This window comes from Lynx canadensis, chromosome E1 (genome assembly GCF_007474595.2).
Source record: "Lynx canadensis isolate LIC74 chromosome E1, mLynCan4.pri.v2, whole genome shotgun sequence".
NCBI classification, from domain to species: Eukaryota; Metazoa; Chordata; class Mammalia; order Carnivora; family Felidae; genus Lynx; species Lynx canadensis.
The window spans coordinates 1,941,446-1,967,039 of NC_044316.2; the positions used below are offsets into that span (position 1 = coordinate 1,941,446).

At 61.6% G+C, this 25,594-nt stretch overlaps 5 protein-coding genes across 7 annotated transcripts; 4 read left to right on the forward strand and 1 right to left on the reverse strand.

The window, feature by feature from the left end:
- Nucleotides 1-54: 54 nt before the first annotated feature.
- Nucleotides 55-1,802, forward strand: RNASEK (ribonuclease K). The gene is made up of 3 exons (XM_030296465.1): nucleotides 55-312; nucleotides 975-1,051; nucleotides 1,466-1,802. Exons 1-3 carry the CDS (start codon nucleotides 70-72, stop codon nucleotides 1,605-1,607), a joined length of 462 nt encoding a protein of 153 aa, XP_030152325.1. The 5' UTR covers nucleotides 55-69; the 3' UTR covers nucleotides 1,608-1,802.
- Nucleotides 1,803-2,072: 270 nt separating this feature from the next.
- On the forward strand, nucleotides 2,073-4,660 carry CE1H17orf49 (chromosome E1 C17orf49 homolog). Of its 3 annotated transcripts, none has more exons than XM_030296462.1 (6): nucleotides 2,073-2,177; nucleotides 2,375-2,469; nucleotides 2,910-3,011; nucleotides 3,636-3,826; nucleotides 4,031-4,135; nucleotides 4,394-4,660. In XM_030296462.1, the coding sequence occupies exons 1-6, from the start codon at nucleotides 2,157-2,159 to the stop codon at nucleotides 4,456-4,458; spliced, it is 579 nt and encodes a 192-aa protein (XP_030152322.1). In that variant the 5' UTR covers nucleotides 2,073-2,156; the 3' UTR covers nucleotides 4,459-4,660. The 3 variants fall into 3 exon arrangements, with proteins under 3 accessions (XP_030152322.1, XP_030152324.1, XP_030152323.1); XM_030296463.1 differs by having other exon boundaries at nucleotides 2,074-2,177; nucleotides 4,398-4,660; XM_030296464.1 differs by lacking the exon at nucleotides 2,910-3,011.
- Nucleotides 4,661-10,843: 6,183 nt separating this feature from the next.
- BCL6B (BCL6B transcription repressor) lies at nucleotides 10,844-16,596 on the forward strand. The gene is made up of 8 exons (XM_032591177.1): nucleotides 10,844-11,028; nucleotides 11,231-11,452; nucleotides 11,554-11,886; nucleotides 12,136-12,260; nucleotides 12,825-12,989; nucleotides 13,076-13,206; nucleotides 13,320-13,457; nucleotides 13,817-16,596. The coding sequence occupies exons 1-8, from the start codon at nucleotides 10,850-10,852 to the stop codon at nucleotides 13,931-13,933; spliced, it is 1,410 nt and encodes a 469-aa protein (XP_032447068.1). The 5' UTR covers nucleotides 10,844-10,849; the 3' UTR covers nucleotides 13,934-16,596.
- Nucleotides 16,597-18,797: 2,201 nt separating this feature from the next.
- LOC115500619 (monocarboxylate transporter 13) lies at nucleotides 18,798-22,536 on the forward strand. Its single transcript, XM_030295162.1, has 4 exons — nucleotides 18,798-19,144; nucleotides 19,299-19,442; nucleotides 20,057-20,794; nucleotides 21,469-22,536. Exons 1-4 carry the CDS (start codon nucleotides 18,946-18,948, stop codon nucleotides 21,666-21,668), a joined length of 1,281 nt encoding a protein of 426 aa, XP_030151022.1. The 5' UTR covers nucleotides 18,798-18,945; the 3' UTR covers nucleotides 21,669-22,536.
- Nucleotides 22,154-24,631, reverse strand: SLC16A11 (solute carrier family 16 member 11). The gene is given in 4 exon segments (XM_030295169.1): nucleotides 22,154-22,891; nucleotides 23,002-23,875; nucleotides 23,877-24,079; nucleotides 24,384-24,631. Coding segments are annotated over 4 exon segments (1,515 nt in total). The 5' UTR covers nucleotides 24,586-24,631; the 3' UTR covers nucleotides 22,154-22,655.
- Between the last annotated feature and the right edge of the window lie 963 nt (nucleotides 24,632-25,594).

Here is a 25,594-nt window from a genome sequence, read left to right on the forward strand (position 1 = left end):
CCCGCTCCGCCGGAGATCCGGGAGAGCCTGGAGGCGCCCAGCGAAGTCCGCCCGGCGTCCCCCGGCGCGATGGTTGGGACCGGAGGCCACGCCCCCTCGGCTGCGCTCCCGGCGGCCCGTCCTCCGCCGCGCGAGCCCCCAAGTCCAGCTCGCTTTCCCCGGGCGCATCCGGGCCTTCGTCTCACCGCCTTTCCGCTCGGCACGCGACTAGGTGTTCCCCCGACCCCCTTCTCCATGGCGTCGCTTCTGTGCTGTGGGCCCAAGCTGGCCGCCTGCGGCATCGTCCTCAGCGCCTGGGGAGTGATCATGTTGGTGAGGGGACCGCCGGCGAGAGCCGGAGAGGGCCCGACGCGCCCCAGTGTTGGAGGGCTGGAAAGGCTGGGAGAGTCCGGGCCGTAGGAAGCAGCAGGCAGGCTGAAGGGGGAGGCTGATTACCCGCTGGAGGACGAGACACTTGAGATCGAGAAATGGGGAACTTAAAGGGGCGGGAGGGAGACGAAGCTGGGAACGGGAGCCGCGGCTGGTAAATTTGGAGACCCCTCAAGGTAGGAGGAAGACGAGCTGGGGTCTTGAGAGACGCCTGCGCTGAGTAGAGGGCAGTGGGGCAAGGGAGCGCTTGTTCCCGAAATGGGTAGCGGGGCCCTTGTTTCCCCACGACTACCCGTCCCCCTCCAGGAAGAAATACTCAGAAGGGCTGATTTCCTCCCCGTCCCGTGATAATGACGCCCCTGGACAAGAGGATAATCTGGGTTGCTCACTATTCCTGCCCTTGCACCAGCCGAGCCGTCTCCGTCACCGACTCAGCGCCCTATTCCTGGTGACTGAGTCCGAATCCGGCAACATCTACTCGAATCCCAGCTCGTTCCGGTAGTGCCCAAATCCAGATGTTGTGGCAACATTAGAAGTGGGAGGAGTTTAGACAGTGAGCAGGTTCGGTGCCTGGGTTCACCCACCAGACCATTCCCTCTTTTCAGATAATGCTCGGAATCTTTTTCAACGTCCATTCCGCTGTGCTAATAGAGGACGTCCCCTTCACCGAGAAAGATTTTGAGTAAGTCAGGTGGGAGAGGCGGGGCTGGGGGCGGGGTGGGAGGCGGCTGAACTGCAGTAGAACGGTAGGCGGGGGATTACAGGTGGCGGGGTGCTTGGGGCCCCGAGGCGAGGGAGCTGAGTGCAGACGGCTAGTAGTCTCCCTAGCGGTCGTGGAGTCGGACCTGAGTAGCCATGCTAAACCCACCGCTTTAGGCGTGGCTTCTTAGGTATATTCCTTGACTTCTCTGCGCCGCCATCCACCTCTGCCAAGGGGATGCTATCATAGGGGTCAGTGACCCCAGAGGGTTAGGAGGAAGCCCGAATAGTACGTGTAGAAGCGCCTAGAATGGTGGCTGGCACACCGTGCCCAGTAAATGTTGGCTGCTGGATGGTTTCTGACACTTCACTACCTAATCTTCCCCCCCCCCCCCAGGAAAGACCCCCAGAAAATATATGACCTTTACGAGCGAGTCAGCTACAACTGTTTCATCGCCGCGGGCCTTTATCTCCTCCTCGGGGGCTTCTCCTTCTGCCAAGTTCGACTCAATAAGCGCAAGGAGTACATGGTGCGCTAGAGCATCGTCGCGCCTCCCCTCTGCGGCCCCCTCCTCTATTTAAAGACTCTCCCAGCCCTCCCACCCGCGTCCCCACTCCGGCGCCCCCTGCGGGACCGGGTTTCCCCGCGCCGAGATTGAATCGCTCCTTCCCCGGCGGAGGGAGGCGGCCTCCGTGACCCCCCCCCCCACAATAAAGCGAAACCGCTCCCTTCAGCCTCGTGTCTGTGCTTGGGTCGGAGTGGGGGGGGGGGGGGCGGGCACGGGGGCTGGAGGCCGGTGTCCACTCCCGGAGTCTCGACGCACCGACGGAAGTGGAGTGAGGCCGGGCCGGAAGTGAGGCGGTGTCTTCCACCGTCGGCCCTCGGCTCGCCCGGGACCGCCCGAGCCTCGGCTGCTGGCGAGGGCGGGGAGCGGCCGAGCGGGAGCCAATCGGCGGCGGCGGAGGGGGCGGGACTTCCTGCGCGGGGGGCCCGAGCGCCTCGGTCGCCCGGCTCCGTGGTCCCGGCCAGGCGGCGGCGGCGGCGGCGGCGGCGGCGGCGGCGTCTCCGTGAGGAGGCGCGCGGGACCATGACGTCAGCGTCCACGAAGGTTCGCCCTCGCTCGCGGACAGCGCTCCCTGGCGGCCACGGGAGGGCGGCCCCCCCCCTCCCCCGTTGGTGCCGACTCTTCCGCCCGAGGCGGGGGGCGGGCGGGAGCCGGGCCGGGGTGGGGCCAGGGGCTCCGGGCGGGCGGGCGCTGGGGGAGGGGGGGTGCGCCGGCCCCCCGTGACGCTGCCCCGCCCCCAGGTCGGGGAGATCTTCTCGGCGGCGGGCGCCGCCTTCACGAAGCTCGGGGAGCTGACGATGCAGCTGCATCCCGTGGCCGACTCTTCCCCCGCGGGGTACGTGAGCGCGGGGCGCGCGGACTCCGTGGGGCCGGGACAGGTGGCAGCTCGCCGGTGTGAATAAAGACTGTCGGATGAGGGAATGACAGGTAGCAGCGCAGACTGGAGGCTCCAGACCCGGAACCCCTGCCGCGAGCCGGCGGCCGCAGAGCCGGGGGGGTCCCCTGCGCACCGCGCGCGGGGTTCTGTCCCTGAGACCCCCGCGGGTCGGATGGGTCTGCGCCGGCTGCTTACAGCCGCCGCTTCACGTGCCTGGGGGAGAGGCTTGGGGGTCCTCAGGATTCCCACGGGGCGTTAAGAGCTTTTATTTGTTTATTTTTTAAGAAAGCCCTCTTTAGGGATCCACGGAAGGGGCCCCAGGGCCTGCGGGGGAGGCTTGGGGGCTGGCTGCGCACCCCCCTTCCCACTTTCGCTGTTCCCCCTTTCCCCTCTGACAGCGCCAAGTGGACGGAGACGGAGATAGAGATGCTGAGGGCTGCTGTGAAGCGGTTTGGGGACGATCTTAATCACATCAGCTGTGTCATCAAGGAACGGACAGTGTGAGGGAGGGTGGCCGGCAGAGGAGGGGGGGTGGGCACTGTCTTCCACCGCACCCGAGCCAGCCCGAGGTCCACCTTCCCGAGAACTCCCTTCCAGCTCGACAGCCCTCCTACCTCGCTGCCGGCTCTGTTAGCACCTCCGCGAAGAGTTTGGTCAGAAGTTAACTGAACCGCTGGGGTAACAGGACCTCCCAAGAATTTAATCTCGGGGCGGGGGCCGCCTGAGATCCCCAACAACCGGAACTTCTCTGGTTGTTTGCGCGGCTCCTTGGAGGGGACATTGTGATTCCGAACGAGTTGATCGGGATCCGCTAATAAGTTCCCCTCTACCTGTCGGTCGGTCACCAAGGTTCACCTGGGAGCCTTCCGCCCCGGAAGAGAATTAGGACTCGGGCCTTTCCGCCACTCAGCTCAGGGAGTCCACTCTTCAGATCCCAGCCGCCCTAAGCGCGTGCAAAGCCTCAGGAAAACGAGAACCCTACCAAAGGGCCGGGGCCCTAACCAGATTCTTATGGAGGGGCTCCCAGTGTTCCTTCAGAATGGCCCATTACCCCTTCCCTCCCCTCCCTTCTTCCTTCAGTCTCCCCAGGACTCCCTCCCTAACCTGCTCTGTCTTCTCTTCAGGGCCCAGATAAAGGCCACCGTGAAGCGTAAGGTGTACGAAGACTCCGGCATCCCTCTTCCGGCCGAGTCACCCAAGAAAGGGCCCAAGAAGGTGCCATCTGGTGTCTTGTCGCCTCCTCCAGCCGCCCCTCCACCAAGCAGCTCCGGTGTCCCTGAGGCCGGGGCCCCCCCCGTAAAGAAACAGAAGGCCGGTGAGGGCTGTGGGGCTGAAGGTTCAGCGGGAGAATCGGGCTTGGGCCAGGGAAGGACAAATGTCCCTTCCTCTCCCCGTCAGGGTTCCCAGAGAGTGGCTGAGAGGGCAGAGGGAGGGGGAGCTCGAAGCTCTGGGAAGCTGGGGGGCAGTCGGAGAACCTAGAACCCAGTTGATGTCCCCACCCCACCCCCCCCCCCCCCAGATGTGACACTCAGCGCTCTGAACGACTCGGACGCCAATAGTGACCTGGTGGACATTGAAGGGCTAGGAGAAACCCCTCCGGCTAAGAAACTCAACTTCGACCAGGGTAGGCGTCCTCCTCCTCCCACACCAGCTATGGGGCTGGGGGCGGGGGTGGGGGGGGAGTGCTCACTCGGATGGTAGGGGAGGGTCTCCACAGGAGCCCCCTGCCCCCTCGTACAGAGGTTCTGGAAGAGAAGGTCCTCCAGTCCACGCTGCGGGGGACGGGCTCAGCAAAGAGCCGGGTGGTGTGGGGGGGTAGGAGTCGCCTTGGAGGCATACTTGGGGCTCACCCCGTCTCGGCCCATCTTGCTTCCTGTTCCAGACAGCCTGACCCTGGATTCTGGCCTTCTCGTGACCTCTGCTGACCCTCCTCTGCTCTCTCGCTGAGCCTTCCACCTCTGACCCCTCTCACTGTTCACCCTGGACCTGTGGATCGCCTGGGACTCTGAGCGGGCCCGCAGAGCACGGCCCACGAGGCTGCTGGGGCTGCGCACTCCGCTGTTCCCGTGTGAGCGTCTACCCCCAGCCCCTTTGACCTCCATCGGACGGACGTTTTTATACCAAAAACAATAAAGATTCTCCTCTCAGCTCCGTGCCTACAGCCTAACATCATTGGAGCGCCACGGGCGGGTGCCTCTCCCCTCAGCCCCACGGGGCTCAGCCCCTTCTGGAAGTTCTCACCACCCTGCCTAGAGCAGCACAGCCAATATTGGCAGACTCTCTTCCCAGTGCCAATATTTCTGTGCTGCTAGAGCCAGGGGAGCTGGGCGTGGGCAACAAAGACTCCACTTTGCTCTCCGAAGGCAGAACTGAGCTCCCAGGGTCTCTGGCGGTCAGTATTCCTGAGGCTGCCCTGGGGATCTCAGAGGGGCGTATTTCCAGTGCTTTCATCCCCCCCACCCCCCACACACACACACAACACCTCACAAGAAGGCCCAGATGTTTTCCGTGTCGCTTCTCCGGGGTGGCCTCCCCCGGGCCAAGCCTCAGCGGTGCCTCCCCCACCCTCGCTCTAACACCACAGTGTGGTTTGGACGTGGCCACAGTGCCGTACAAACCACAGTGTGCTGCTGGGGCGGGGGCAGGACCGGGGTGGGTTGAGAGCACGGGACGGGGCTGCGAAGACCCCGGCACCCAGAGCAGGGACGTAGACAAGGCTCACGAGGCAAACGTGGCCCCGAGAGGGGCTGGGAAGAATAAGAAACGGGGGCCGGGCGCCGACGGGGGCCTATGGGGCGAGCTCGCAGTGGTGATAAGACTGGAGCCATCTTCCCTCTGCAGGAGCTCTGCTCAGGGGATCCCTAGGGTGGGGTCAGGGGCAGAGGAAGCGGGGAATGACCGTGGGGGCCAACACACTGCCTGCCGACTCGGCGAGGGCAGGGCCCCGAGGCTTCCTGTGTCCGTCCCTCCCCTCCCTGGGTCAGAACCCAAGAGAAAGCAAGGAGAGACAGAAGGCCGAGGACAGCAGGGTTGGGAGTTGGCAGTCCAGAGGTGGTGGGGCCGGAACATGGTCGGGAGAGGGGGGCCGGAAGTCGCCCTGGGCCCTGGGCCTGCCACAAGATGGAGGTCCAAGGCAGGAAATGGAGGCCAGGGGGAAAAGGGGAGCAGCAGGGCCCAGGAAGAGGGCTGCCTGGACCTGGGGGCCAGGTACTCAACCCCCAGCACTGTTCCAGCTCCCCGCCGCCCTCCGGGACCCCCGCCCTGCCCCCTGCGACCACCCCCATCAGCCCATCCAGCAGGCCCAGGAAGGCGGGCCCACCCCAGAAAGCCACGTTTAAGCTGAGACACACATGCCTGTCCCCACCCCCACCCTAGGCCTCCCCTCAGCCTCTTCCTCCTGCCCAGGACTTGATTTTTAGAAGCACCCCCCAGGAAGCACAATCTAGGGGCCCAGAGGCCTTCCACAAATCAAAATAACATCCTCTGAAACCCTGAAGTCTTCCTTCGTCCCATTCCACCCTTTACCACCACCCCCCTGCCGACACACCCCCCAAAACTCTTAGCAATCAAAAAGATCTAAGATGGTGGGTGTAAGCAGTCTGCTTGGGCCCCGGGGGGTGCCAGACCCCCTCCCTTGAGACCCCTGTCTGTCCTCTACCAAATCCTGCCAGGGCCTCCTGGTCCTCACCCCACCCTCCACAGCCCCCCAAACTGAGCAGCTGCCCCCAGCTCCCAATTCTCGGCAGAGCCTTTGTGGGGGTGAAACAGAAATCAAACACCATGCTGACGGCCGGGGATGTTGGGGGGCCTTCGGGACTCAGCCTTTGGTTTCCACCTGGCGGACTGCACTCGAGGGGCACAAGAGAAAGCCTCTCCAATCGTCCCCCCACTTCCAGGACTGACAAAGCCCAACCCCACCCCAACACGCACCTCCAAACCTCCCCCCCAACCGCCACGTCTCTCCTGAAAACAGGGGACACTTTCCTCCCCACTTACCTCAGCTACTCTCCCCTGAGATCCTGGTCCCCTATTTTGAAGGGAGCAAAATTTGGGGTGCATCCCTCACATTTGGGGTGCAGGAGAAAGGAGCCGCCCCAGTCGCATCGCTGGCCTCCTTCCTCTCGGCTGGCTCAGGGAGTGGGGAGTGCCCTAGGGAGGGGGGACCCCCACAAGAGAGCTCAGAAGGGGGTTCCTCCATTCCCAGTCAGAATTGGGGACACCCCCCCAAACCCGTCCCAGCCCATCCGTCTCCAACTCGGCGGGAGAGGCAGCTGCAATGCCCCAGTCAGATTCCCCCAACACTACATTCCTCACCCCATCTAGAGGGGTCCCGGGGGCCCCAAAAAATCCCAAAAAAATCTAGGATGTTGGCAGGACGGTCCTGGACCAGCACCCCAAATTTGGGGTCCTCAGATACCCCCGTTTTTTCAGGAAAATTCCGTCTTTCACCTGCCTCCCGCCAGCCCTGCTCTGTCCCGATGCCAATTTTGGAAGTCACTCCCTCCTTCCTCCTCCCCGGCTCTCCAGGCCCCCCCGCTCGGGGGCTAGGGTCCAGGAAACCTGGCTTCCAGACCGGGGGGCACTCCTCGAAGGGCTAGGGGCCAGGAGGTCAAGCTCATAGCCCCAGTCTCAGGGAAGCAGGAAAGCCCGATCCTCCCCTCCCCTCCCCCCTGGCTGGTCTCCGCGGTGGTTTAAGGAAAGTCTGGAGGATTGGAATCTGCCATTGCTGTTGCACAGGCAGGTTTTTTTCCTTGGGTTGGGGGGGTGGGCGGTGGGAGGGAGAGAGGGGAGGAGAGCCGAAGAGAGCAGGGACCCAGGCGTGCAGAGCTGGCCTGAGTCACCCCCTCGCCCCTGCTGCCGTGGGGCACCCCTCCCCCCTCCCCACCTCACCCACATTCCCAGTGCTCTATCTGCTTCCCGTTTGGGGCTCTTATCCTGGAAACTCTGGGTACAAGAATCACCTCCTCGTACCCCCCACCACCACCTCTCCTTGCCAAAGTTCCAACAGCACTGCCCAAGCCCGGGATGTCCACTTTACCACGGGACACCCCATATCCCCCCACCTTCCCGGAAAGTGAGGTGTGCTCCCTTAAGAAATTGGGGTTCCGAGTCTGAAACCACCTTTTCTCCCTCAGATCTATCCAGGCCACATAGAAATAAGAGGAGATACCCCACCCACTACCTTTCCAAATCTCTCCCTTCACATCCTGGGCGTAATTGGGGGTCCACCAGAAAAAAGAGATTTCTAGAATCCAGGGTGAGAGGGAGCTATGAGCAAAGGACATCCCACATCAGCATCACGCTCCAAATTAAGTGAACCTTCAGATCAATCTCCCCTTGAGACCCATCCCTCCACTTCATCAAACGCACCCAAAGAGTGGCAAAAAAAAAACACCCCCAAATAAGGACACCCCAAAACTTTAGTCTCTCACCCTGGGCCCTCACCTTGTTTCTCCCCCTGGAAAAACCTTCATGGCTATCTATGTAAACAGTGGACTGTTCCCCTCAAAGTAAGTTTCCACAACATTCAGATATAAAGCTTTGCTTCCCCTCAGTGACCCCTGGTAGCAGAAGGCCTTCAAACTTGCTCCCAGGTCCCTATTATGTCCTGCCTCAGGCTAACAAAAAACCCTCGAAGTTAAATTTCACGCCCCCCAAATCTAACCTGAGCCTCAAAACGCGTACGGCTTCCCCACACAGACTGTACCCCAAAGTCAGCACGACTGCTCTACTTGAAATCAGATGGTCCATATACACCGATGACTATGAATCCCCAAAACAAAACCCTCACCCACCCCCTGAAGACCGTCTAAGCGGTTTGTCCTCATATTCCAAGCTGACAATCTCCAAATTATGGGTGTCAGAATCCCCCCAAACGAATGTAGCTTCAGACTCAGCTCCCTCAAACTTACCATTGGCCCTCGGGGCCTGAATTCAGCCGCCAGTGCCCAAAACAGTCAAATGAACTCAATACCCGGTCATAAACGTGCACTCTCCACCAACTGACCAGATCACGCAAAATCGACTCCGGCCTGATCCCCAGGGGAGCCCCCAGGCGCCCTCCCAACTCCAAATTGAGCAGAGACCGAAGTAACCCTCACAGACAAAGGCCACACCGACCCCCACCCCATCCCTCGTGGTCCTGGATTCTCAGTTTCTCAGCTGCTCTTTCCTGCACCCAAATACAGACACCCTCAGATCTGAAGAGGAGGACCCCAGGCCCGGATAGACAGCTCCAGGGATAGCGGGTAGATGTCCCCGGGCACCGGTAGACTGTCCTGAACACAAATGCAAGTCCTGCTTTGCAGCTAGCCTCAGCTCTGCCTCCCCCGCCCCCGCCAAATAAACACTGCCGCCCCCAACGTCCCCCCAAACAAAATATGAGGGTGTGACCCGTGCCCATCTCCCAGATGCCGGGACCTAAATTTAGGGTTATCGGCCCCTCCTTCCCTCTCTCCCTCCTGTTACCCTGAGACCCTCCCTCCCTGCTTTCCTTTCTCCGTCCACCGCGCCCAAATTTCATATTAATGTTCACTAAAAATTCACCCCTACGGGCAGATTGATAGGGTCTAGCTAATTAGAAAAGAAAACCCTGAGCACCCAGGGCTCAGACCCAGAGCCCGCGGATTTCTAACCCCGGCCTCGGAGGAAAGTCCCCGCTGTCACCTAACTCTCCCTCCCTCCGCCCAACCCCAGTCCCCTCCTAGGAGACAGAGGGACAAAATTAACCAGCGCAAAGGGGAGAACGAAGGTTTCAGCCGCTCAGACCGAGTGGATCCTGCGCCCCGGTCCGAGTGGACCCCAGCCGGGTGGAGACGGCGAGGCGAGGCTAGTGCTCGTCCGCCCCCTCGTGGAAGGAGTCAAACATTGCCGGGTTTTGCCTACTTGCCGCGCTGGACCCCGGCGTCCCGCCAGCCTCCGAGCGTAGCCGACGGGCGGGTGCCCGAGGCCCTAGTGAGCTGGGATTGGGGGAGGGCGAGCGGGCTTTGGGCGGGAGTCTGTCTCTCTGGATCCCTAAAAGGATTCAGGAGAGAGTTGGGAGCGAGAATCCGGACGCCCGGGTCTCCTGAGCGTCTCTGGGCCCCCACCCGGGGCTTTCCCCACCTCCTCGAGGGGAAGCAGCTGGCGGAGCCGTCCGGTCGCAGGACAATGGAAGGAAACGAACTAGAAATCATATCCGTCCCCTCCCTAACCCGCCCGATCAGAGCCCCCCTTCTTGCAGGCACCGCTAGAGGAGCCTGTCATTCACACGACGACCTCCCGCTGTCTTGAGACCCCCACGCGAGTCCACCGTCGCCTCCCCACACCTGGTGCCTTGTTGGGCGCCCCTTTATCTCCTGGATACCTTACGTTGGAAGGGGGGAGTTTCCCTGTATTCACTCTCCGGGAACAGGCACCCCCTTCCAAAAGCCAACACACCAATTTTCGCTGCCCCAGGCCCCTCGACGACCCGGGTCACCCATGTTTCCGATCTCGAGATTCCCCAACCCCCTCCCCAATTCCACCGTCCCATCGCCGGTTCCACTTTCAGTGGCCCAAGACCCCTGACGTTACGACCACCCAGGGTTTCTGAGGTCCCGCCCTCAAGCCGGAGACCCCGCCCCGGGCTCGCCATCTGGAGAGCAAGGGAGGAAGGAAGGATACAGACCCAGGCGTTCACCCCACCTCCACCCCCGCCCCCGCCATCCCGGCCAGATAAAGGAGCCGAGTCCAGGAGGGGAGAGGGACCCCGCCCCCCTGAGAAGAGAAGCCGCAGCCCCTGCAGGACGGGGGTAAGAACGACAGACTGAGGGACCCAGACTCCGGGGTCCCCGCGAAGGGTTCTGGATGGTAGGAAGACTGAGGCCCAGTACTCGGGCTGCGCTAGGGGTCGGGGACCAGATAGTAGTGGGAATTCAGTGCTTCGGAAAGGGAGCTTCGACTGGGATTTGGAGAGGTGCGGACCGCGGGCCGTCTAGGGTCTCCAGGCAGGTGGGACACCCGAGAGCCAGGCGCGCGGCGAAGCAGAGGGGAGCGGGGTGCTGGACGGGCACGAGCAGTGGGGACCAAGGGCGCTGCGGCCGGATTCCCCACGCGGGCCCTCGACGGCGCGGTCGGGAACCTCCAGCTCGCTGCAGGCACTGTGGAGTCTCGGGGTGGGGGGCGGGAGGGGGGTGCAGCGAGCGCCGGTGAGCTGAGGCCAGAAACAACTAGACGGCTCGAGCCAGGCTGCGCGAGCCGGCCTAGGGGCTCGGCTCTAGCTGCGCGTCAGCAGAGGGGGCGAAGCGAGGAGGGCAGGCGTCTGAGGTCGGCCCGGGTCCCTGAGCTCCTTGCTCTGCACCCGCAGGCCTGCGACGCGATGGGCTCCACCGCCACCCCGGAGGGGGCGCTGGGCTACGTCCGCGAGTTCACGCGCCACTCCTCCGACGTGCTCGGCAACCTGAATGAGCTGCGCCTGCGCGGGATCCTCACTGACGTCACGCTGCTGGTTGGCGGGCAACCCCTCCGCGCCCACAAGGCGGTTCTTATCGCCTGCAGGTTGGACGGGTGACTCAGGGGGTGGGGTGGGGCCAAATGGGAAAGGGGCGGAGCCATGAGGCCTTCGGAAGGGGATCCGAAGCCTAGCCTTCCGGAAGCAGGAGGCTGAGCACCCCGGGATTGGGGCGACAGTGGGGAGGACGTGGCGCGTGTCTCCCAGGGGCCCCCAGGCGCTAACATAGCCTATCTGCCCTCTGTCCAGCGGCTTCTTCTATTCAATTTTCCGAGGCCGCGCAGGAGTGGGGGTGGACGTGCTCTCCCTGCCCGGGGGCCCCGAAGCTGGAGGCTTCGCTCCCCTTCTGGACTTCATGTACACCTCACGCCTCCGCCTCTCTCCCGCCACTGCGCCCGCGGTCCTTGCGGCCGCCACCTACTTGCAGATGGAACATGTGGTCCAGGCATGCCACCGCTTCATCCAGGCCAGGTGAGGGAGCCCCAGCTCCGTGGGGTGAGGTGGCATCCCGGGTGTCAAGGGCAGAGGCCGAGCTTTGCAAATGGCACTAAGATCCATCGCACTGTTCCCAGCTATGAACCTCTGGGCATCTCTCTGCGGCCTTTGGAGGCAGAACCCCCCACGCCGCCAACGGCCCCTCCCCCGGGCAGTCCCAGGCGCTCCGAAGGACACCCGGACCCACCTACTGAATCTCGCAGCTGCAGTCAAGGTAGCCCAGACCCCAAGGCCTGCAACTGGAAAAAATACAAGTTCATCGTGTTAAACTCTCAGGCCTCCCAAGCGGGGAGCCTGGCGGGGGAGAGGAGTTCCGGTCAACTTTGCCCCCAAGCCGGGCTCCCCAGTGGAGATGAGGCTTCCAGCAGCAGTGGCAGTGAAGAAGGACCCATTCCTGGTCCCCAGAGCAGGTACAGAAACTGGAACCTCAAGAATTGGTAGAGGCTAGCCTCGGCTAGGAGACCGAGCCATCGGGCGGGCCTGGGTGGCCAGGAGCGGAGAGGGAGGGGTGGGGCTTCGGCAGCACAAAGGGCGTGGCTCATTGGTCAGTATTGGCTCACCTCCAGGGGGCAGGCCTTTGGCTCCAAGTCCTCCAGGGTAGAACCCCCCCTCAGTAGAAGCTCTCCTAACCCTTTTCTCTGGGCTTGCCATCTGCCTAGGCTGTCTCCAACTGCTGTCACGGGACAGTTCAAGTGTGGGGCTCCAGTCCATACCCGCCATCTCCTCACAGCCCCGGCTCAAGAGACCCCTGGCTCACACTCTGGGCCGGCTTGTCCCCCACCAGGTACAAGAGCCCTTTCGGTTACTTCCTTCTTGGCTTTTCTCCTGGGTCTGCTCAAGGCCAAGTTTGGGCCAAAAGGAAAGGCCCTTTCCAATTACTGCAACGTAGAGTCACGTGCGGAGCTTTTAACAATCCCATTGCCCGGGTCACGTCCCCGAAGATCAGAATGCCTGGAAGAGGGCACCAGGTATCAGTGCTCTTTAAAGCTTCCAGTGAGCAGCGAAGTTCTGGCCTGTTCCCCTCGGGGAGGAACGGTGGGCCCAGAGCTCGGCAGGGCCTGCCTCTCTGACAAGCTGTCAACCATCGTGGTGCAAGAGGGGAGCAACAGGGGCCAGTAACTGGGGCCTCCCCGTACCACCGCCTCTACCGAAGAGATTAGCAGAGTATTCTGGAGTCAGACAGACATGAAGTCAGATCTTGGCTTGTCCTCTCATTAACCATGTGACCTTGAGTAAGTCAGACGAGCCCCAGAAGCCTTTCCAGTAAATTGGGAAAGAGAAAACCCACTTTACCAATGTGGTTTGAGGATTCACCGGTATTGTTGTCATGACCCACCTCCCCTGCCAGGAAGTGAATTTCTCGGCTGCCAGAGCTGCGAGGCTGTGTCCGGGTGCTCGTCGGGGCTGGACCCCGTGGCTCCTGGGGATGAGGACAAACCTTACAAGTGTCAGCTGTGCCGGTCCGCCTTCCGCTACAAAGGCAACCTGGCCAGTCACCGCACGGTGCACACAGGTAGGGGAGGAGAGGGCCCCTCCGGGCTTCGTGCCCGCGGGTGTCCTAGGGCCGGGTCCCCGACCTCCCTTCCTCCCTGCCTCCAGGGGAGAAGCCCTACCACTGTTCCATCTGCGGGGCCCGCTTCAACCGGCCGGCCAACCTGAAAACGCACAGCCGCATCCACTCCGGAGAGAAGCCGTACAAGTGTGAGACGTGCGGCTCGCGCTTCGTGCAGGTACCCAGCCGGCTCCGAGGCCAAGCTCCGAGGCCAACGGGCCGGAGCGCGGGGCGGGGCCGCGGGGAGGGTCCCTCCGGCCGGCGCGGTCTGAGGTCCCCCTCCCCTCCCAGGTAGCGCACCTGCGCGCGCACGTGCTCATCCACACCGGGGAGAAGCCCTATCCCTGCCCCACCTGCGGCACTCGCTTCCGCCACCTACAGACCCTCAAGAGCCACGTTCGCATCCACACCGGGGAGAAGCCTTACCACGTGAGTATCCGCCCCGCCCCGCCCCGGCCTCGCCCGGAGCGGGAGCGGGGCCTCGAGGGGAGCACCTGGAAGTGGGCGGAGTCCTGAGAGATCAAGGGGCGGGGCCGGGGAGGCTCAGGCACCCGAGTCAGGCCCCCGGACTGGGCGCCGTCCGTCCCCCACCCCGCGCCCCCAAGAGGAGGGGGGGGGGGGGGGAGCTGAGAGCGGGGCCCGCCTCCTCGGCCTCCGCGGAGGATCTGGGAAGACGCGAGGACCGAAGAGCTGGTCTTCCGCGGGGAGCCGGAGAGTTGCCCCGCCTAAAAGGTGCTGGTGGAAGGGGGCGGGCGCTGACCCGGCTGCCCCCCCCCCCCCCCCCACAGTGCGACCCCTGCGGCCTGCATTTCCGGCACAAGAGTCAACTTCGGCTGCATCTGCGCCAGAAGCACGGGGCTGCCACCAACACTAAAGTGCACTACCACATTCTGGGGGGGCCCTAGCTGAGCGCCGCCCCGATCCCACTCGCCTCCTGGAAGCCGGGAAAGCTGCGCTCAGGCCCGGCCTCCCTGTCGGCCTTGGGCATGAGGAGAGGGGTGGTGTGCGAGGCCCCTCTGGTATCAGAAACAGCCACCGCCTTAAATTCTCATGGGGGGGGGCGCGGGGGGAACAGGGATGGCAGGTCGTGGCTTGATCTGCCTGTTTTGCTGGTCAAAACCTCTTCCCCACAATCCAAATTGTCCTTGAGACAGCAAGCTGGGAGCTGAGGGAGGGGAGAGACTGGAGGCCTGGATTCCCTGAGGGAACAGTCCTCCACACCCGCGGCCCCCTCTCCGTTTGGTTTGTCTGTAAATATAATTTATTGAGGCCCGTGGGTGGCACCGGGGCCTCCATTCGATTGCATTTCCCACCTCCCTCTTCCACAAGTGTGATCCAAAGTGACCTGAAGCACAGTATGCGAGGTCACAGCTCTGCTGGCAGAGATTAGCACTTGGCCGCGTCCTTAGGCTTGAGTGTTTTATGTTTATTATTGTCATTAACTTTTATCTTCGGAATCGTCTCGTTTCTTCAACCTGTTTGCTTGTTGGTGTGTGCAAAATGGAGGAAGGGCTTCTGTGTGTCCTGTCTCTCCCGGTTGTAGGTCTGGAACCTTAATTTTCTAGGGCAGCACTGGGCACGTGTGAGTTTGTGGCATTGGGTCAGGAACCCTCTCCGGTATTCTGGATAATGTAGGTTCTCTAGCGGGCTGGAACTGGCTATAGACTTTTTTCTCTGTTTTCAAGACTTCGAGGAAGCTTTATGGTGAGCCTGACGGGGAAGTAGGAAGTGTTTCCTGGGGGCTGTGGATGTGGGAGCTTTGTCGGTGTTGGAGCTAGGGGGAATGATTGGAGAGGCTTTCTCTTATGGCCCTAACCTTCCCAAGAGTCTGGCCACCTGGGTTTGGCTGCACTATGTCTGTCTGGCATGAACTGGGCTGTATTTGAGCCCAGAATCTTCCCACTGGGGCTTGTGCTTAGCACTGAGTTGATCCCTCCATGAGGGAGAGATCTGAAATTCCTTATCAGAGATGATGTAAGCTTTTCGGGTTCTGCCCAGCCTCTAAGAATGGTATGACCTGCGGGGGAATTATGAAACTCTTTATCTTGACTAACAGCTGAGTCACGACCAGTCCTTTACTGTAGATGTGTTTGGATTTGAATGTTCCTTGGGATTCTGTCTACCTGAGACAAACCCCTTCTCCCTTTGGTGAGCTTTTGGGCATTTGTGGCAAGTGTTCAGATTCCAGAAACGTCTTTGCCTTGAGAAGTCACAGGTGCTTGGTAACTTTGTTACTTTAGAGAAGCCAGGTCTGTGACCTGGCCTTCCTGCCACTGTGTTCCTGTCTGAAACCAGCGAAGGCAGCAGGACCTTCCACAGGGAGAGAAATGGGGCTGAGTTCCATTCTGGATTTGCTAGAGTTTGGGATTATGATTGGGATTGCTGTTGGGATTAGAGATTTAAAAGATTAATTGACTGATGGACCTTCCAGTTGACCGAGTATCCGGGTAGGACTGAGAGATTGGTAGGTTGGTTGAGGGGCAGTCTCCGGTGCAGGCCAAGCAGGTGGAAAGTTGGGAATGGAGTTGCCTCTTAACTGGATGGGATGTCTGGAATGTGAGATGATACCCTGGAGCCTTGATTTACAGTCCTTCCCCTCCTTGGGAGCTCTTCGATTGCAGGGTGCGGCGTGGAGCTGGCTCAAGATAGGTCAGTACTAATCGCTTCTGCTTGAGGCCAGGTGAGAAAGCAACTTTTCTTGATCTTTCCCTCTTACTCCCCGCCACAGAGTTGAGAGCAGAAGAGAGATAGGAGAAGGAACCATGATTTTTTTTTTTTTTTTTTTTTAAGCCAACTGGTTGGGCAGGTGGAGAGCGCCCAGGGGTGGAAATGTTAGATCCTGCAAGATCAGAATGTTGGAATAAAGAAGCCTCTCTGTGCTGCCTGCTGTGTCCAAGGTTCTTGCCTGGGAGGATCTGAGAGCAGGGCACAGCCTGGGAAAGAAGGTTCTTCCCTGCTGGACTCCATCTTGGATTTTGTGACCATTCCACTGCCCCCATCACATCAGACCCTTAGAATGGCCCTTGTTCTCCCTTTCCCTGCCCTTGCCTTCCGGCTCATTGTGTGAGAACCAGTGACTTCATGAAGTTTCTCCGGAGCCACCTGCATCCTGCCGTTCTGAAGTCACTTCCTGGTCGAGGTGTGGGGGCAGCCGCGAGAAACCTGGAAGCCACGAATAATGCCGAGAGGCGGGGGGGAGGGGAATATGCATCTGTGCTGGGGTCCTAATGCTTGGGACACCCCCTGCCTACCACCACCACCGCCACCAAGGAAAATGGATAGGACTTGGGTCCCATGAGGGCCATACAGGATGCAGGTGGCAGTGACAAGGCCATGTATGTGGTTGGAGCCCATGTGAGAGCTCCACCCCTCCCCCAGCGATGGTGCCTTGGAATGTATCCACTGCCCAGTTCGTGCTTCTTCCCCGCCCTATGCGTGGCCTGGGTGCCCGGCTCCGCTCTGCCCGTAGGCAGAGGGTCACTGATTCTGTTAGGTTACCTCCCTTTTGGATTTAAATTCCTCCTCTGTGAAAGAAGTCCATTAACATGGTCTGCAGTTCCTTCCAATATTTACAGTTTGTGGTTGTATTTCTCAATCTGAAAACTCATGATCTAGATTAGATTTTTTTTTTTTAAGTAAAATAATGAAACAAAGAACCCAAACTAAAACCTCTCTTCCTCCTCCCACTATAGCTTATGTCCTGTTGAAAATGAGACCAGCTAATATTACTTATCCCCTGCTACCTGTCAGGTCCTAAACTAAGCATTTTACTTTAGTGCATACATAGATTTTCTAATTCAATTCCCCTGACAACCCGAAAAAGTAGGTACTAATCTTATCCCCAGTTTACAGTTAGGAAAGCCACCTGAGAGGCTCAGTGGCTTAGACAGTATGTGATGAAACCAAGATTGGAGCCTTGATTTGCTCCTAAAGATTATGCCCCTGCACTGTGTTATACAGCCGCATCAATTTCTACATCTTGGCATTATTTCCCACCAGCCGAAGTTTTGATTCCACTTAACAAAATCTTGGGGGGTATGATTATTTTTATTAACCACACATAAAATTATAAGGCTCAAAATGCTTTTCTTAAGAAAAATAGTTTTGGGAAAGCGCAAGTGGGAAGGGGCAGAGAGAGGGGGACCGAGGATCCCTAAGCAGGCTCTGCGCTAACAGGCCGACAGCAGTGAGCCCAATGTGAGGCTCAAACTCGTGAACCGCGAGATCGTGACCTGAGCTCAAGTACGAAGCTCAACCAACTGAGCCACCCAGGCGCCCCTGCTTGCTTGCTTGCTTTTCTTTCTTTTGAGTGAGACAGAAAGAGCAGGGGAGGGGTAGAGAGAGAGAGGGAGAGAATCCCAAGCAGACGCGGGGCTCGAACCCACGAACTGTGAGATCATGACCTGAGCTGAAACCAAGAGTCAGACGCTTAACCAAGTGAGCCACCCAAGGCTCTTTTTTTTTTTTTTTTTTTTTAAGTAGGCGTCACACCCAGCGTGGAACCCAATGCAGGCCTCGAACTTACGACCCTGAGATCAAGATCTGAGCTGAGATCAAGAATCGGATGCCCTACCCACTGAGCCACCCAGGCAGCCTCCCCCCTCCCCCCTCCCATTTGTCTGGGTATGAGCCCTTGAACCCAATTTGCCAGGTCAGGGTCTTGGGGAGCATGAATTATAATGAAGAAACAGGAAGCCAAGCCCTCGGTGCTGTCTTAGGTGGACCCACTGGGTACTGGTTGGGTAGGAGGGGCTGACCGCTCCGGTGGTCAGAACTTGGCTCTTTAGTCAACCCCATCAGGAGATCAAATACTGCGTAGAAGTTGTTGTTACCAGAGGGTGAAAGAAAAGGTTCCAGCCCCACCGAGGAAGGGGTGTAGGTGATGTTTGTGGGGCCCCGGGTGAGCTCACAGCCGCCCTTCCTCTTCCCAGTTATTTTTGGTCTCTGTGACCTGTGGGTTTCCTGCTGGTGAAAACAGAAGCAACAGGAACTGAGTTCCCACTGCAGAAATGAACGCCCGCAGTCCAACAGCCTGTCCTTCCCCTGGTCTCTTCCGGGGCCTCGGAGACCTCCGGGATCCAGGCATGTAGCTTCTAGCGTCCTCGGGCGCTCGGGCAGGTGTCTTCGTCTGACACTCTCATCTCAGAACCCCTGCGCCCACCGGGCGACCTGGCCTTGCAGCTAGGCCCCTCGTTGAGCGAGTGGGTGTCTTCCTCTCCCGAACCAGTTCACCCACCACCTCCCCGCACGAAACTGCCAACGGGAGGGTCTCGGTGCGGAAATCCGCACGGATAAAAGTGGGCGGGGGACGCAACGGCCTCCCCGCACATCCCCGAGTCCCCGTGGGGCCCACCCGGTAGGCCGCCTCGGGTCCCCTCTTTACGCATGCGCCCCACTCGCTGTCCGGGTCCGGGACGCGGCTCTAAGCCCCGCCCCGCCCTTCTGGCCCCACCCCCCGTGCTCCGGAGTCGCGCGTCCCCACCAGCGAGCCGTGCCCGGGGGTGCCGGCCGCGGTGGCCGCGCAGCTGACACTTCCAGTGACAAGAGCGATAACCCACACGGGGGCTGACGCGCCGCAGGGCTGGGCCCGCACCCGGGGCCGCCTCGCGGCTCCTCCGCTGAACGTCGGGCCCCCGCGCGGGCCCGTCCCGCCCCGGCCTCGACCCGCCGCGCGCTGCCCGCGGAGCCACGCCCCCGGGCGCCGCTCGCCCGCCCTCCCCACCTAGGTCGCCCCCCTAGGGGAGAGGCGCAGGCGCCTCACGCAGCCTCCCAGCCGCTTAAAAGCCCTCGTCGGTGCCTTCCTCTTTAGCAGCCTGCCCTCCGCAGGCTGGGCGGCTCGCGGGGCGGAGGTGGAGCGTCCCCGCGCCCTGCTCCCGCCCGGGCGGCGCGCACTGGCTGCAGCCGCGTCCCCTCCCCGATGGCGCGCAGGGCCGAGCCCCCCGACGGGGGCTGGGGGTGGATGGTGGTGCTGTCCGCCTTCTTCCAGTCGGCGCTGGTGTTCGGGGTGCTCCGTTCTTTCGGCGTCTTCTTCGTGGAGTTAGTGGCGGCGTTCCAAGAGCAGGCGGCGCGGGTCTCCTGGATCGCCTCCATAGGGATCGCCGTGCAGCAGTTCGGGAGTGAGTGCCGCGCCCGGGTCCGGCGTGCAGGCGACCCTCCCTCGGAAGGGATAGGGGGTTGAGTGGGGGGGGGGGGGTGAAGGGGGCGCCAGAGAGTCAGGGCGGGGCTGGGAAGGACGCCGGAGATCTCGCAGAACCTCTTCCTCTTTCTCAGGCCCCGTGGGCAGCGCCCTGAGCACGAAGTACGGGCCCAGGCCCGTGGTGATGGCGGGGGGCATCTTGGCTGCGTCGGGGATGCTGCTCGCCTCCTTTGCTACCTCCGTGACCCACCTATACCTGAGCATTGGGCTGCTGTCAGGTGAGGCCCAGGACTAGGGCAGGAGAGGGAAAGGGCCTCCGGGCTTTCACCTGCTTCCTGCCCCTTCCCAGAGGCTCGGGGAGGCTCAGAGAAAGTTTCTGCTAGCACCTGTGCCCGCAAGGGAAGGTTGAAGAGGGATGACTAACTTGATAAAGCGCGGCTTGGGGGATATTGAGAAATTCAAAGATGACGGATCCAGCAAATGCAAGCCCGGGGCTGGAGTGTAAGAATCACCCTACACTTGTGCCAGCTTCGGTGGCTGTGAAATAGATCTCGTTGTCCAATTTGCATACAGACCAAGAAAGGCTTCGGAAGCTTATGTAACTTGGCAGCTGGAGCTCACCGTAGCCAGAAGTGATATATAGCCCAAGCCCAACTGCAAAGTTCTGAGCTACCACCCCACAAACGGTATTTCTAAGCCTCTGCAATCCCCTGAGGTGTATCACCCCATCTGCAAGACGCCGAGCCCAAGGCTGGGAGATTGAATAAAATACAGGGTAACGATGCTAGGGGCTGTAACCCAAGCCTGTGCTACATCCTGGGCGGTGGTGGGATTTCTGGGTGCCCCGAGCCCCCTAAGAGCCCCCCAACCCCTATTTGTTCCTTTCTGACAGGCTCTGGCTGGGCCTTGACCTTCACTCCGACCCTGGCTTGCCTGTCCCGTTACTTCTCTCGGAGGCGATCCCTGGCCACGGGGCTGGCACTGACCGGCGTGGGTCTCTCCTCCTTTGCCTTTGCCCCACTTTTCCAGTGGCTGGTCAGCCGCTACGCCTGGCGGGGGGCACTGTTGCTGGTGTCTGCCCTCTCCCTCCACCTGGTGGCCTGCGGGGCACTCCTACGCCCACTCTCCCTGACGGAGGACCCTGCCGTGGGCGGCCCTGGGGCCCAACTCTCTTCCCTCCTCCGCCACGGCCCCTTCCTTCGTTACACTGTGGCCCTCACCCTGATCAACACTGGCTACTTCATCCCCTACGTGCACTTGATGGCCCATCTCCAGGACCTGGACTGGGAGCCTCTGTCTGCCGCCTTCCTCCTCTCGGTGGTGGCTGTGTCTGACCTCGTGGGACGTGTGGCTTCTGGGTGGCTGGGGGACACCGCCCCAGGACCTGTGGCTCGACTCCTAATGCTTTGGACCACCCTGACCGGGGTGTCACTGGCCCTGTTCCCCGTGGCTCGGACTCCCACGGCCCTGATGGTTCTGGCCGTGGCCTATGGCTTCACATCAGGGGCCCTGACCCCCGTGGCCTTCTCCGTGTTGCCTGAACTGGTGGGCACTGGAAGGATATACTGTGGCCTGGGACTGGTGCAGATGGTAGAGAGCATCGGGGGGCTGCTGGGGGCCCCTCTGTCAGGTAAGGGGGACTGGGCTCCCAGGGGGGTCAGGGCTGCATGTATTGCGAGGGGGAGGGAACTATTTAAATTCCAGTGTCTGTGAATACTGCCCTCCGGGATGGCACGGAACACGGGTCCGTCAGAGCAGCCCCGGAGTGGGTCCATGGCGCAAAGAAATCGGGGACCGTGGGAGGATTAAGGGGAGCTATGAGGAGCCCTTGGCAGGGTGTCTGCAGCTTGGGTTTTCAGAGGACCTGGCTGGACCTGGCCAGACATAGCCCACCAGCGTCTGCCCGTTGCCCTGTCCTACTGGGCCCCAGGCCAGGTGACTGAGCCGTCGGGTCAAAGTTCTCCATGCCCCAGATGCCAAAACCTTCAGGCCCTTAAATTTCTCCTAACTATTAACTCGAAGTGTAAAAGAAGGACCACTGTTGCTTGAAGGAAAGGCATAGGTGTGCCTGGCTCGATGTGGACGCCCAGGTCTCTGCTGGCTGGTTTGGAGGCCCTTTCCAAAGGCGGGAAGGGGGTGGACGTTAGCTTTAGAAATCTCGGGGTCCCAGAGTTCTGGAGCTCATCCAGTCCTGCCTTGTGAGTCCTGATTCTTCCGAGGTGATGCGTTCAGGATTCTCTTTTCCCTCCACCGGTCTTGGGAAACGGGTCACCCACGTGTGTTCTTTTTCTCTCTTGGATCTAGGCTACCTCCGAGACACGACAGGCGACTACACAACTTCTTTCGTGGTGGCCGGGGCCTTCCTCCTCGTGGGGAGTGGGATTCTCATCACGCTGCCTCACGTCTTCTGCTTCTCGGCCTCTGCCTCCAAGCCCCAGGACCCCAAGACGGATGCAGTGGATACCAAGGTCTCTCTCACCAAGGAAGGGCTGCAGGAGGACTGAACTCTGCAAAGGGACTGTCAGACCCAGAAAGCCAGAGGGCGCAAGCTCTCGGGGCCTTCCGTCCCATCCTGGTGCCCACAGAACCGCAGTGCCCAAGAACAAGGCCTCTTGGCCCGCCTCCCCCCGGGGCAGTGTGTTGCCTGTGCCAACCTTTCTTGTCTCGTTGAGGACTCGTAGCTCTTCCTTGCCCCCACGACCTTTCCTGGAGGATCCCGGAGCTCAGCCTTCTCCCCTGCGCTGTGAATCAGCCGTGAACACCCAAAGCCAAGATCTTCACGTGCCTTACATGTGATTTCTACTTTGCTGCCCTTCCAGCTTTCTTCTCTGAAGACCGATGTTTGGGAGAGAGGGAAGCCCTTCTGAGATAAACCTAAAGAAGGAAACTGGATAATCATGAGAACCTCACAGAGAGCTGGGGCGCATGTGCTTGGGTTGGCTGAATGGGTTCGTGGCTAGGAAGCGGGGAGGGGAAGTATCCATATGAACCCTGGACTCTGCTCTCTGGGCCACGGTTCCTCTGCCTTGTCCACTGACCTCCTCTTTCCCAGGCTCCCCCCGTGACTCAGAAACGAAGACAGCAGTGAGGACACAGGGTGGGGGGAGTCTGGGAGGGGCAGCAGAAGCTTGAAGAGCTGAGGTCTGGGTCTAGCATTTCCCACAGGCCAAAGGAGCCAGAAACAGACTCAGCCGGGAGGTCTGGAGGGGGCTGATAGGTCCCTCATGAGCTCCCCACCGCGAACACACGGAAACTAAGGAACAGCTTTTCAGAGACTCCCTGTTAAAATGGCAACAGCTTGGGCAAAGACAGGTGGACCAGCTGGACGGAGGGAAAAACACCCCAGAGTTCAGTGGGACCCCGTTCGTTTGAGTCAGCCTTCTTAAATATCTTCAGCAGAATGTTTGCAGCGCCCTAGATTGGCTAACAGCTGGAGCTTGCAGGAAACCGGATAGAAATTCTTTATTGGGGGAGTGGCCCAAACAAAACGGTCAACACGTAGTGTCCAGAGTGGATCGAGGGCCTCCCGAGGAGAGCAGGGAGACCGGAAGAACCGGGAGCAGCTCCCCCCTCTCGGGAGGAGGGGTGGCCTGCCGGGAGGGGGAGGCCGGTGGGCAGGAGGGCAGCGCCCCCGGCAGCCCCATGTAGATGAAGCTCCCGGAGAGAATGAAAGAGCCGCAGGCGAGGAAGGAGGCGGTGAAGTCCCCGGTCTCGTCCCTTAGGAAGCCTGCAAGGAAGGGGAAAGGAATTTAGAGGCCTGGGACCCAGGGGTGGGGGGAGGCGGTAAGGGAGGGACAGAGGATGGTTGGGAGCGGATCTGCTGGCTCGGGCCCTTACCTGACAGGGGAGGGCCCAGAAGCCCCCCCAGACTCATCAGCATCATCACCAGCCCTGTGGCCTGTACGACACCTCCGACGCCCACTAGCCCCGGGAGCACACCGAAAACCAGGGGGGCGTAGCTTCCGGCGCTCAGCCCGTAGGCCCCAGCCGCGGCCAGCAGGGCCCCCCGGCAGCCCTCCTGGCTCCCCGCCAAGGGCGCCAGTCCCACGGCCAGCACCCCCAGCCCGGTCAGAGCCCCGAACACCAGCAGAAGCCGCGAGAGGGGCACCCAGCCCTGGTCCGCCAGCCAGCCGCTGATCAGCCGCGCACCCGCGTCCCCCACCGCAGCCACGGCCACCACCAGCGCTGCCCCATACCCGCCCAGGCCCCGGTCTAAAGCGTGGGGGGCCAAGTGCACGTAGGGGACGAAGTAGCCGCCCCCAACCAGGGCTGTGCCCAGAGCAAAAACTGAGAAGGCCCGGCGCGCGAAGAGACCCAGGCCGAGGGCAGCTAAGGGCCCGCGGGGTGGCGCCGGGGGGTCGCCAGGGAGCACCAGGGGTCGCAGCAGGGCGCCACAGGGGGCGAGGTGGAGGGTGATGGCGCCGAGGACGAGCAGGGCGCCCCGCCAGCCGAAGGTGTCAAGGAGGAGCTGCAGGGTGGGCGCCAGGAGCAGCGAGGAGGCCCCGTTGCCCGTGAGCGCCAGCCCCACGGCCAAGACTCGACGGCGGGAGAAGTAACGAGACAGGGTTCCCAGGGCAGGGGCGAACACCAGGGCCCAGCCGGAGCCTGCGAACGGACGGGACGGGGTGACGACAGGGACCCGGGATGCTCTGCGCCAGCAATCCCAGCCCGGATCCTCGCAGGAGGCCCCGCCCCTTTGGCCTCCAGCCCCCCCGGAAGCGCCCACCTCCACCATCACCCCTTAAGGACCCGGGTGTCCCTCTCCCCTCACCAGCAAGGACGCCCAGGCCAAGGTAGAGGTGCAGCAGACTGCGGGCGAAAGCGGAGAAGACGAAGCCCAGCGAGGTGAGGACGCCCCCAACCATCACCACGGGGCGCGCCCCCCAGCGGGTGCTCAGGGCGCTGCCCACTGGGCCTGCAAGGGGGCGGAGTCAACGGAAGACACGCCTCTGGACCCCCAAACTCTATCCAGCACTCCTCTTTGGCGGCTTGCCAGGCCTAAAGCGTCTCTCTGCCCGCCCCCCCACCCCACCCCGCCTAATAGCTCCTGCCCTTGACCTCAAGACGAGACCCTCTCTTTTCTAGAACTCGTTCCCCCCGGTCCCCACCGGTCGCCCTTTCTCAAGGGCTGTCTGGTGAGCAGGTGGGTCCTCCGCCACCGCACACACTCTCCGCCACTCCACCCCGGTCCCCGCCTCCCACCTGGGGGTCCCCCTCACTGGCTGCCTGCTGCACCGCCAGGGCCAGGGCGCTGACCCACGCAGTGTCCTGAGTGCTTCGGTCAAAGTGCTCCGCGAGGTCAGGGAGGGCGAGGCCCAGCGAGCGTAACAGCCCGTAGGAGAGCCCATTCACCGCGAAGGCTGCGGCGGCCACCACCCAGCCCCAGCCCCCGTCCGGGGGTCCGGCAGGCTTGGGGGTCATCGCCGTCTGGGGAAGGGGGGACACACAGCGTCGGCGCCTCCTCTAGGAGACCTGGGCATCCCCGAGATGCAGGCACGGCCCCCTGAGCACGATAGGGCGGGGCGGAGGGAGCGGGAGTCAGGCCTAGGGATAACCGCCCCCACGCCCCCCCCCACCCCGGTCCGCGCGGGCTCCCGGGACGGGGTGACAGCCGGATCCCCCAGGCCTGGGGCTCCCCCTCCCACGCCCACCCCTCCCCCCTTACCCGGCCCCTCCGGGCGGTGAGGGAAGGGGAAAGGCGAGGACACCCCGGCCAGGTTTTCTGCCTGCTTCCTGGGCGGGCGGGGCCCCGGAGGGGAGCGAGCGCCGAGATGGAACCCCACCTGGACCGGCTGTCTCGGTAAACAGAGCTGGCCACCGGGGCCTGAGCCACCTGGGACGCGGGGGGTGGGGGGGGGTAAGGAGGGCGGGGGAGCTGTCAGCCAATGGCCTAGCCGCCGGTGAGGCCAGACGCTGAGTCCCACGGGGATTGAATTATATACACACGCCTACACACACACACACACACACACACACACACACACCTCTACCTCCCCACCAGGGAGGGGGGCGGGAAGAATGAACGCGGCCCCGCCCGGCTCAAGCCCACGCACCTGCCACCTGCTTCTCCTGGAGGAGACCCGTGGATTGCAATCCAGGGCAAACCCAAGGTCGGTAGGGCAACACGTGGGAATAGGCGTGACCCCCAAGGCCAGGGGCGCTGAGTACTTTTGCTCTCAGGGAACATTGCTGGAGGGCCGGGCAATGCTCGGGTATCAAATCACTGACCTCCACTGAGTGCTCATTTCTTGCTCAGCAGTAAGGGGCCCTCAAGGACCCAGGGGGAGGAAGAAGATTCCTTTACCAGGAGGCGCTGTGATGAGCCAGGTGCCCTCCACCCACGTCACCTGTACACGCTCCCAGTAAACCCGTGAAGGTGTTGTGCCCAGTTTACAGATGAAGCTACTGAAACTTGGAGAGGCTAGGCGCC

Excerpts from the sequence above, each read along its gene's own strand:
- BCL6B (XM_032591177.1), top strand. The coding sequence starts at position 10,850 with ATGGGCTCCACCGCCACCCCGGAGGGGGCGCTGGGCTACGTCCGCGAG. Across the intron at positions 11,887-12,135 it reads ATTCCTGGTCCCCAGAGCAG|GCTGTCTCCAACTGCTGTCA; the intron begins GTACAGAAACTG and ends CCATCTGCCTAG. Across the intron at positions 12,261-12,824 it reads GCCGGCTTGTCCCCCACCAG|GAAGTGAATTTCTCGGCTGC; the intron begins GTACAAGAGCCC and ends CTCCCCTGCCAG.
- CE1H17orf49 (XM_030296462.1), top strand. The coding sequence starts at position 2,157 with ATGACGTCAGCGTCCACGAAG. Across the intron at positions 2,470-2,909 it reads GCCGACTCTTCCCCCGCGGG|CGCCAAGTGGACGGAGACGG; the intron begins GTACGTGAGCGC and ends CCCCTCTGACAG. Across the intron at positions 3,012-3,635 it reads GTCATCAAGGAACGGACAGT|GGCCCAGATAAAGGCCACCG; the intron begins GTGAGGGAGGGT and ends TCTTCTCTTCAG.
- RNASEK (XM_030296465.1), top strand. The coding sequence starts at position 70 with ATGGTTGGGACCGGAGGCCACGCCCCCTCGGCTGCGCTCCCGGCGGCC. Across the intron at positions 313-974 it reads CCTGGGGAGTGATCATGTTG|ATAATGCTCGGAATCTTTTT; the intron begins GTGAGGGGACCG and ends CCCTCTTTTCAG. Across the intron at positions 1,052-1,465 it reads TTCACCGAGAAAGATTTTGA|GAAAGACCCCCAGAAAATAT; the intron begins GTAAGTCAGGTG and ends CCCCCCCCCCAG.
- LOC115500619 (XM_030295162.1), top strand. The coding sequence starts at position 18,946 with ATGGCGCGCAGGGCCGAGCCCCCCGACGGGGGCTGGGGGTGGATGGTG. Across the intron at positions 19,145-19,298 it reads CGCCGTGCAGCAGTTCGGGA|GCCCCGTGGGCAGCGCCCTG; the intron begins GTGAGTGCCGCG and ends CCTCTTTCTCAG. Across the intron at positions 19,443-20,056 it reads GAGCATTGGGCTGCTGTCAG|GCTCTGGCTGGGCCTTGACC; the intron begins GTGAGGCCCAGG and ends CCTTTCTGACAG.